The sequence below is a fragment of the Humulus lupulus genome, chromosome 3 (genome assembly GCF_963169125.1).
Source record: "Humulus lupulus chromosome 3, drHumLupu1.1, whole genome shotgun sequence".
Taxonomy (NCBI): domain Eukaryota; kingdom Viridiplantae; phylum Streptophyta; class Magnoliopsida; order Rosales; family Cannabaceae; genus Humulus; species Humulus lupulus.
In genome coordinates, this window is record NC_084795.1 from 283,993,120 (window position 1) to 284,003,660 (window position 10,541).

Below are 10,541 nucleotides of genomic sequence, written 5' to 3' on the forward strand. Positions count from 1 at the left end.
GACCTTCGTCTCTTTATAAAATAAAATAAAAATATTTTATGGTCAATGATCGAAAAAGAATTTTTTTTTTTTTTATAACATTTTATTATGTAAAATTAGTAATCTGCTGGTTAAATGGAGTTAGTTTTATGCTTTGTAATAGCTCACTATATGTTAATGAATTCTCATGTACTAATCATTGCATTTTGAATTTTCATTATTAATTGGTAATTCCAGCCTAAAGATTTAGAGAGGAAAACTTTAATAATTTTGATCGACTTCAATAAAAAATATACAGCTAGCTAAGATGTATACATAGATCAGAACATGGAAACAACTACAAATACTCGAGTCTTCAGTTTTTCTTTAATGATTTTGGTTTCCTGTTTTACTTAGATACTTTCTTTGGTGCTCTATTGTTGTTGTTCTTGTTGGTTCGTGTTTGAGCATGTTGGTGATGATATTCTTCGCAAAGTAATAGCCTCACAAAGAAGTTCTCCTAAGGAAAGGAAGTCTGGGATTGAATATCATGCAGCCTAAGCATATGTTATATTATTGTAGAGTCCCACTAGCTGTTGCTAGAGAAGATGGTTCTTCTAGCCCCTCTTCTATAAATATATATATTAATATATATTTTTTATAATTCTTTGTTGAATGTGGAAAGTGATATTGAATTAGAATGATGTGCATGGAAAGAAGTATGGGGTTCCATCTCAAAACTAATTGGTGATAAGTTGAGTAGCATATACTCTTATAAATTGTTGAGTATACTCACATACTTTCCATGTGAGATATTTTCTAACATCCCCTTAAGATGATCAATTTTGGGCGGCTTGATGGAAAGTGATATAGAAGTAGAATGATGTGCATAGTAAGAAACATGAGATTCTATCTCAAAACCAATTGATAATGAGTGAAGTAACTCGTGCTCTTATAAATTGTTAAATATACTCACATACTTTCCATATGGTATATTTTCTCTATCAAGAAGCAATATCTTGGAATGAAATAAATAAATAAATTATATAGGTTGGTTCAGAATGAGTTAAGAAATCTTCTTTTTCTTAGCCTGAAGATAAGACCGCAAGAGAAAAGGACAACTCTATTCTTATTATTATTATTTTAAGACCCCAAAGAATCCCACATTTAAGATTCTCTTGTTTCCACAGGCAAAGACAAGGATGCTTTTATAGCTAAGAGCACTCCCAATGGAGTAGCTAAAATGTCTTATTCTTTATGATATAGAGAAAAAATAGTTAAATAGTCTTTTAATGGGTAATGTAAACTTATATTTTACCTATATGAATAGTATTTCTCTATGTAGTGAAACACTGTTTATGTTAGATTGTAATTTAGTTATTTGGATTTTCGCGGGTTTATGCTTATTTAGATCGATTACTATTTTCATAATCATTTGTGTCTTGTTTGTTACTACTGTTTTCCTCCGCCATAAGTGAGAGCTTTTAATGAATTTGAGAGGAGGTTCCTCATGAACAGTTCATGATGACCTTCATCTCTTTTTAAAATAAAAAAAAATGTTTTATGGTCAACTATCGAAAAAGAAAATTATTTTAAAAAAAAAAAAACATTCTATTATGTAAAATTAGTAAATTGCTGGTTAAATGGAGTTAGTTTTATGCTTTATAATAGCTCTCTATATGTTAATGAATTCTCATGTACTCTGTGTTCATTTATCAGCTGAGATCATTGAGTGCATTTTGGTGAAGTTCAATAGCATTTTATTTATATCAAAACCGCACATATAAATTAATCATAACTACATTCTCTGCATTTTGAATTTTCATAATTAATTGGTAATTCCAGCCTAAAGATTTAGAGAGGAACACTTTAATAATTTTGATCGACTTTAATAAGAAATATACAGCTAGCTAGGAATTCAATTTTTTACCATTTTAAAAACTTGAAAACAGTGGGACCTACAACAATATTCTAATTTTGTGTTCTAAAATCAAAAATAAGAAAATCACATTTTCTTTGATTTCAAATTATTTAATCTTAAAATCCTACAAATCTAACACTTTTTTATATTTTCAGATTTCCTACCAGTCACATTTTCAGTATTTTAAAACCCAAAAATATTTTCAGATACAGAGCCAATCATATTTTAAAAAACATATTTTCAGACCATAAATTCAAATTTTTATTTCAGAATCACTTTTTAAAAATACAATTTTCCAATCGCGAACCAATCAAGGTCTGTGTTTACTTTTGCATTGCAATTCACAATTATATCAGCTTCTATCAGGCAGAGATTTATATTCACTGTGGGAAAAGATATAATCATTATCATCATCAATGATTTAACGGTCTTAGAGGTCAACTGTGAATTGGTCTAACTTATTTTTACTGTTTTATTACAAATAGGGAGTAGAGTACAAAAGATTAAGAGACATTAAAAAGTTTCCTTGTAATTGTTTTGTTTCAGAGTCATTTTGCTGAAGTGAGAGTTACGTTGTAGAGTACCCAGAAGCTGTTGCTAGAGAACAAAGTTAGGTGAACAGTTGAGATTGAGTTTCAACCTTAGTTGCAAGCAATCCGATCTATATGAATTAGTAGCAATGTCTAGGAATGAAAGAAATAAATAAATTATATGGGTTGGTTCGGAAAGAGTTAAAAAAATCTAATTTTTCTTAGCCTGAAGATAAGACTGCAAGAGAAAAGGACAGCTCTATTATTATTTTAAGACCCCAAAGAATCCCACATTTAAGATTCTCTTCTCTTGTTTCCACAGGCAAAGACAAGGTTGGGCACTATAATAAGTTGCTCTTATAGCTAAGATTAGATCTATTGTTAAATCCAAAAGAGACATCATCATGTGAGGAGCAATTGAGATACTTGATGATAGCTATGTTCTTTAGATTTAACCTCAAAAATACCTCCACCGACACAAACTACTATAAATAAAGTTAAAAAAAGAAAAGATCAAAACTTTCCACCAACCTTGATTCGATGCCCTCAAAAGCTCCTTACTTTCTTCCTTTTATTTGAAGTAGGTCTCATGTCCCTACTATTTGCAATTAGCAATTAGCAATTTATAATGTTTTCTCAAAAAGAAGAAGAAAATTGCATTGATTAATGAAAAAACAATGCAATATCCTATCAGTCAAGCTACTAATCAAACCATAACACCCACCAATTCAAACTTTCCCAAATCCCCTTTTACAACAAATACACTCAATGAATTTTAACTGATAAATTATCACTCTTAAACCTGCAGATTACTAATTTCAGCCATTCTATGGTGGTGATATTTTGTAAGCTAGAAACTCTTACATTATAGAATGCTTCAAAGCTCCTCCCTTTGATTTTTCTTGTCTCTTTCATGTTGTGGATGATATCTGCATCAGATTCATTCAGATAGACATTGGGAATAATTAAAACTGAAAAGCATGCATGATTTGGCAGGTGTCAACCAAGATTGAAAAATTTACTTACCTTAATCATTGATGATGAAGTAGTAGTAATCACAAGGACAGGATGTTTCATATCAAATATTGTCCCAATCTTGCAGCCTTTCCAAGAGTGCCTTCCAGTTCCATATCAAAGATTTACAATTCAAATCTAATAATCTTGCTATTTCAGAAAAATAGGATTCTATACAATCTAATCTACCCACAAATCATTTCACTCTCAGATTCTCAATATACATAAAGCCAGACAAATTAAAGTGGGCAATGAATAAGAAAGTAAGACCATTTTGCAAAAAAAAAAAATTGAATTGAGTTCATATTATTGATCCTCATATCTAATACAAACTAGTAAACATCAAACATAATAAAATTGCTAAATCCAACGAATTAAGTTGAGTAACATTAAAGAATGGAACTGACAAGATATGATAAATATTAAATTACTCGAATCAAACTATATTTGCTCTTAAGAACCATTTCATGGAACGACATTGTAATGAAAAGGGGAAAAATCTAGTAATATCATCAATCAACTTAGGTACCATTTGAAACCAATACAAAAAAGATTGAGAGAGAGAGATACGAATGAAGATGATCATGGTTGTTGCTGGGCATCCATGTAACCAGCATCAACGAGGACCTTCTCCCTCTTAGCTAACTCAATATCTTCATCCACCATCATCTTCACCAGTTGCTCAAATCCCACTTTGGGTTTCCACCCAAGAACTTTCTTGGCCTTTGAAGCATCACCTTTGAGATTATCAACCTCGGCTGGCCTGAAATACCGCTTGTCAATCACGACATGGTCTCTCCAGTTCAAACCCACATTCCCAAATGCCACTTCCAAGAACTCCTCCACCGTATGCGAGTCCTCGGTGGCCACCACGTAATCGTCGGGCTTCTCCTGCTGCAGCATCATCCACATGGCCTCAACATAGTCTCCGGCGAAACCCCAATCCCTCGAAGCCTGGAGATTCCCCAAGAACAGCTTGTTCTGGAGCCCGATCTTGATCCGGCCAACGGCGCGCGTGATCTTGCGCGTGACGAAATTCTCCCCACGCCTCGGAGATTCGTGGTTGAATAGGATCCCATTACAGGCGTAGATCCCGTAAGCTTCCCTGTAATTGACGGTGTACCAATGAGCGGCGCATTTGGACGCGGCGTAAGGGGATCGAGGGTGGAACGGCGTCGTTTCGCTCTGAGGCGGAGGAGTGGCTCCAAACATCTCCGACGATCCAGCCTGGTAGTACCGGATGTGAGATCTTCCAGTAGCGGAGATGTGAGATCGGACGGCCTCGAGGAGACGGAGTGCGCCGGTGGCGACGACGTCGGCGGTGTAGTCCGGGATCTCGAACGAAACGGCGACGTGCGATTGGGCCGCGAGGTTGTAAACCTCGTCGGGACGAATAATGTCGAGCCAACTGCGGAGTGAGGAGGCGTCAGTGAGATCAGCATAGTGGAGCTTCATCCGAGCCTTGTGTGCATTGTGCGGATCGATGTAGATGTGATTGATCCGCTGGGTGTTGAAGTTGGAAGACCTTCTGATCAAGCCATGGACCTCGTAACCCTTGTCGAGGAGAAATTCCGTCAGGTACGACCCGTCTTGACCCGTGATTCCCGTAATCAGGGCAATCTTACGCTCCGGGGCTTCGCCGCCGTTGGTGGTGGTGGATTTGGATCCGTGAGTGTCGTTGTTCTCGGACGCCATTGTTGGTGTGTTTTGAGCTTTTTCCGAGAAAATTAGAGAAAAGGCGAAGAATTTAAGCAGAGCGAGAGAGAGACGGGGACAGATCTAGTCTGTCTGGTTATTTCTGTAGAGCTAGCTAAGACGCGGTTTCTTCGTTATACTTTTCTTAACGAATAAGAAGACGCCACGTGTGAGAAGATGGTTATTTAGTAAATTACTAGAGGAAAAGTTATTGGAATGACGGTTTTATCCTCGGGGCTTTCGTCGGTGAGTACGGCAGTGTTGTGTGTTTACTTTAGAGATATTTACCTCATACACAATTTATTAAAATTAATTAATATTGATACCATATACTGATAATAAATAACAAATATTGATGATTTATTTTTCATCAATTATACCCATTTTATTTTAAATCAAGATTTTTCTCTTACATTCAATTTAAATACTATTTTATTTTCTTATTTACATTGGTTTTATTGTCTGAAAGTGTGTATTGGTAAATGGAAGTGCACAATTCCTAATTTAGAAAGTTAATTGCATATTGTTATATGGATTTATACTTTTTTTTACCATGTGTTTTGTGTCATTATCTGTTTGGATCCTGAATTTTGACAAATTACTTTTTTAGACCCTGTGTTTTGTAAAATAGTTAAAATAGAACCATAAACTCAATTTTGATGAAGAAAAAATTGAATATAACAACACAGTTTTTAAGCAGAATGATTTTATTTTTGCTCTAAATTGTTAGTTTGGTAAATTATTTGTGATTTTAGTTGAGAAAACATTGACCAAAATCAGGTTTATGGTTCTATTTTAACCATTTTACAAAATATAGGGTCCAAAAAGTAATTTGTCAAAACTTAGGGTCCAAACAGATAATGAGACAAAACACAGGATCCAAAAAAGTATAAACCCTTGTTATATACATAAGATATTTTTTTATCAATATACATATTGTTATGTACCAACAGTGGCGGAGCCAGCGACAAAGTACAGTGGGTCAAAAAAAAATTACGAGAAATCCTCCTAAAAAGGGTTATCAGTGTACCATTTATATTTTTAGTATGTAGATAATTAGAATCTTAATTACGCTTTAATATGATTGTGTACATTGTAGTCATAACATGCATCGCACCAATTTTCGAAAAATTCTAAATAATTTAAGGCATCGAAAACATGATTCAAACATTTATGTTGCATACATGTATGTTTTTTTTATATATGAGTGCAACAAAATATTTGAACTATGATTTTAAACGTTGTTTGTTTTTAGGATATATGAATAAATGTTTATATATGAATACACATTAGATGGTAGTTTCATTTGATTTATTTGATTAACCATATATGATATGTTGTAACCATTATTCATTTTATTCATTTTTTACCATTTAATTATTATTTAAATTAATAATATTATATATAAATATCTCTTCATGATTATATATATACTAGATATAAACAACGTGCATAATGTACATCTTACTTAGTTTTATTTATAGAATTTATTAATTGTTTTTATTAAATTTATATTAATGTCTGAAATTTATATTAGTTTTATTTTTGTTTAAGTTTATGTTTATGTTTGTTCTAGTTTTTTAATTTGGGAGTGAATTATATATTATATGTTTAATGTAATATTAAATATTATACTTGGATTTTAAATTTAAGTTTCTTGCTAGGTTTTTAAAAAAAATAATTTGTTGTTAATTCACAGTAAATTATATTATATGTTTAATATGATATTATTCTAATAAGTGAGTTTAAGTTTAATTAAATTTTATTTAAGTTATAAAACGTATGATTTTATTATTTTTAAATAATTATCATTGTAAAATATTTCAAAAATATCATATGTTACTTTGTTTAATTACTTATTATTTAAAAATGATTATCATTGTAAAATATCTAAAAAATATCATATTTTAATTTGTTTAATTATTTATTATTTTTAAATAATTATTACTGTAAAATATCTAAAAAATATCATATTTTAATTTTTTTAAATTATTTATTTTATTTTATTTAAGTTTAAGTGTTTACAAACTACCGTTAAATATAAGAATATTCTGTTAAATATAAGAATATTCCATTAAAGTTAACATTAAAAAATAAAAAACTGTTAAAACCAATAATTTTTGTTATCTACACACTTATTATATAGAAGAGATATATTCTAAACATTCTCTATAAATATCTCTTCATGATGTTATATATATTATAAACTTTCTCTATAACTCTCATATTTTCTTCTACTCTATTTTTTTTTCTCTTCTTCTCTCTCATTCAATTACAATTTTCATAATGCAGTATTATTTTCTCTCCGACTTAAACAATGATAGAGATGATTGGATGACAACAATTAGAGTTTGTAGACTGTGGGAGTCTCTCAATACTAAGAAGAATGGAGAATTAATTAGTATGGATATGATTTTTATAAATGAGAAGGTTGTATCAAAATTTCTTTCATCATTTTTCTTTATATTATAAATTATTTTATATTTAATTAATATATTGTGTATTTTTGTCACATGCTAATCTAATGCATGCAACAATTAGGAAAATTTTAGTGTCTAAATTCAGGCATCTATTGAGTGAGAGTTCTTTATATAGTGTAAAAAATTTGAAAGTTTTAATTTTAAATTATTGATCTTATTATGAATTAAAAAGAATATTAACAAAAATAAATAAATTAATTAATTCAAAAAATTTAAAATCGAATAAATCAGTTTCAAGCTATACATATTCACGTAATTAAACAAATAACACCTCTAATTTATGATAGATGATAACAACAACAATAATAATAAATATAATAAATGTCTATTTAAATTTTTTTTTTTTAATTTAAATGTAATAGTTCTACAAAAATATATTTTAACAACATATATAATTTTAAAATTTTGATTTATTTCAACGATATATATTTTGAATTTAAATTTGATTAGATATTTAATTACCATAACTATTTAATTAAATTATAAATATAAGTAAACATTATTTTATCTCATTTTTTATTTTACTTTTCTAATTTATGGCTGTTAATTGATTGAGGAAATTTTTTTTTATCCATTTTCTCTTTTTTCTCATTTTTATTTTGATAAAATTACAATAGATAAAAATATCTATATATAATAATAATAAAATATATCTAGTTATATTTTAACTTTTTGACAAAATACGGGATTCAAATATTAGTTTTTAACAATAAAAGATCAAAACGGGTGATCACCAAATTATACATAGTTCAAATAATCTATCTTTATATTCATATTTTTAAGGGTAGGTAATCATTTGGTACCCTGTGTTTTTGCAAAGTATCATTTTGGTACCCTCTGTTTTCAATAATGCTCATATGGTACCCTGTATTTTAAAATAGTACATATTTGGTGTAACGCCCTGGCTACCCCAGAACCGTTACGGTGAACGGTGGACCGGAAATTTGACTCACTACCTGAGTCCTTTGGTCAAAAACGTGCTCTAAGTGTAATTAACAGGTTAAGGTATAAAACCAATAAAAAAAAGAAATGGAGATTTTATTACAACTGCTCTGCAGAGCTAAATAAAACGTCTACAAGCTGTTCCCAGCACAAAAAGGTCACTACTGTTGTAAAGTTACAATCCCGCCGACCTAAGCTGCAAAAATAGGGTAAACCCCCTAGTTCCTCTGAGAACACCTTGACCGTGGTGGTCAAGCGGCTGCATATGTACACACCACCACATCAGCTCTCCACTCAAGGCTAGGTGAGCTTCTCTTTCCCTTTACCTGCACCACATAGCACCCATGAGCCAAGGCCCAGCAAGAAAACATAACACTTTATATAAGCATTATCAAATGATTATCATTATAATCACACTGAGCATAAAGCTTTCAAACAAATGAGTGAACACCACATGAGGTCCTGATAAACCACACCGAGTGACTGATAAGCGAGTCACTAATTCAGATGGAAGAGTGGCTGATGGGTAAGCCACTAGCCTTCAACGACTTCTGGTAAACCGCACTGAGTGACTGCCATGCATGTCACTTATTCAAATGGGAGAGTGGCTGCTGAGTAAGCCACTAGCCTCCAAGCGCTTATTTCATTCATCGACCCTCGGGGTCGGTCTGGCATTAATGCTCTTTGAGTTATTCAATGCTAATAATCGATTAGATCCAATCTTACTGGCTTGCGTGACACACACCAAGGCCGTCCTGACTAATAAGTCAGTTCATTGTGATCAATGCCCAATACCACTGCCGAACCTGACTAATAAGTCACAGCTTCACAGTGATACTAGCACTCTTGCCAAACCTGACTAATAAGTCAGTGCCATGCACAAATGAGCAACATATGCTAAGCATTCTATGTTCAATCCATGTCCATATTCTCACATTCAACATGCCTCAGGAATATCCATGCATGTTACACTTGGGGTGCAGTTTTCTTACCTCTGGTTCGAGCAAGAACGAATAAAAGAACAACCCTGAGAACGATCGACTTTTTGGTCCTTTAGCGGTTACCTGGTCATAACCAAAATGTAGGATTCATCAATAAAAATGATAACTGAGGATTCCCAAACCAAAACCCAGCCCCCGAGACCTCAAATACCACCCAACCGGGTACTAGGTTCAACCCCGAGGCCTATGGTTTGAATCCCTAAGCTGAAAACCATTTTTAACAAAATTTGGCTTATGGGCCGCGGCCCCAAAAAGCCGTGCCGCGGCACGCCTCTAAGCTCCATCTGCCAGGCGCGCGTGGGCCACGGCACGCAAAAGCTGTGCCGCGGCACCCAGCCCAGTTCAGCCCAAAACCAGCACGCGAACTCAGAATTGTCCCTGCGTTTTACCCTTAAAACCAGCCTCTCAAACCAACTTTAAACCTCTTCCAAACACCCAATTAAACCCCCTATCAACACCCTTAACTCACTCTCATCAAACCCCAATCAAGCTAACACAAAACCTCCTTTGATTCATGCTTCCCACATCAAAAACATGAATTGAAAACTATGAACAAAAACAGAGTATAACCTGAAATTCAAAGGCAATTCCTTACCTCCAACTGGTTTTGAACCCTCTTAAGATGATGAACTAAGACCACAACCTCCAAGCTTTGATTCCCTAACTTGCCACCTCAACTTGGGACCAAAAACCTCAAAGAATGATAGAGAGGAAATGATGTACGGGAAGGAAGAAGAAGACTCTCTGTTTTTGCTCTGTTTTGAACGGTTTCCACAGCCTTCTAAAACCACATATATCCTAGCCAAATGACCTAAATGCCCCTAGGTCATTTAAGGCTCTAAAACCAACTTAATGGCAATTTTGACATTTTCCACCTACACCGTTAATCATAATTAACGCTTCCCTTTTCCCACTAATCGCAATATTCTCAAACTCCAATATTTCACATCCCGTTACCCTTTGATACCCGGTAACACTCTAACCATTAAAACACCCCGAG

General features: G+C 32.9%; 1 protein-coding gene across 1 annotated transcript; it reads right to left on the reverse strand.

Moving 5' to 3' along the window:
* Positions 1-3,709: 3,709 nt before the first annotated feature.
* Positions 3,710-5,220, reverse strand: LOC133824843 (GDP-mannose 4,6 dehydratase 1). The gene has a single exon (XM_062257845.1). It carries the CDS (start codon positions 5,116-5,118, stop codon positions 4,006-4,008), a length of 1,113 nt encoding a protein of 370 aa, XP_062113829.1. The 5' UTR covers positions 5,119-5,220; the 3' UTR covers positions 3,710-4,005.
* Positions 5,221-10,541: the final 5,321 nt, after the last annotated feature.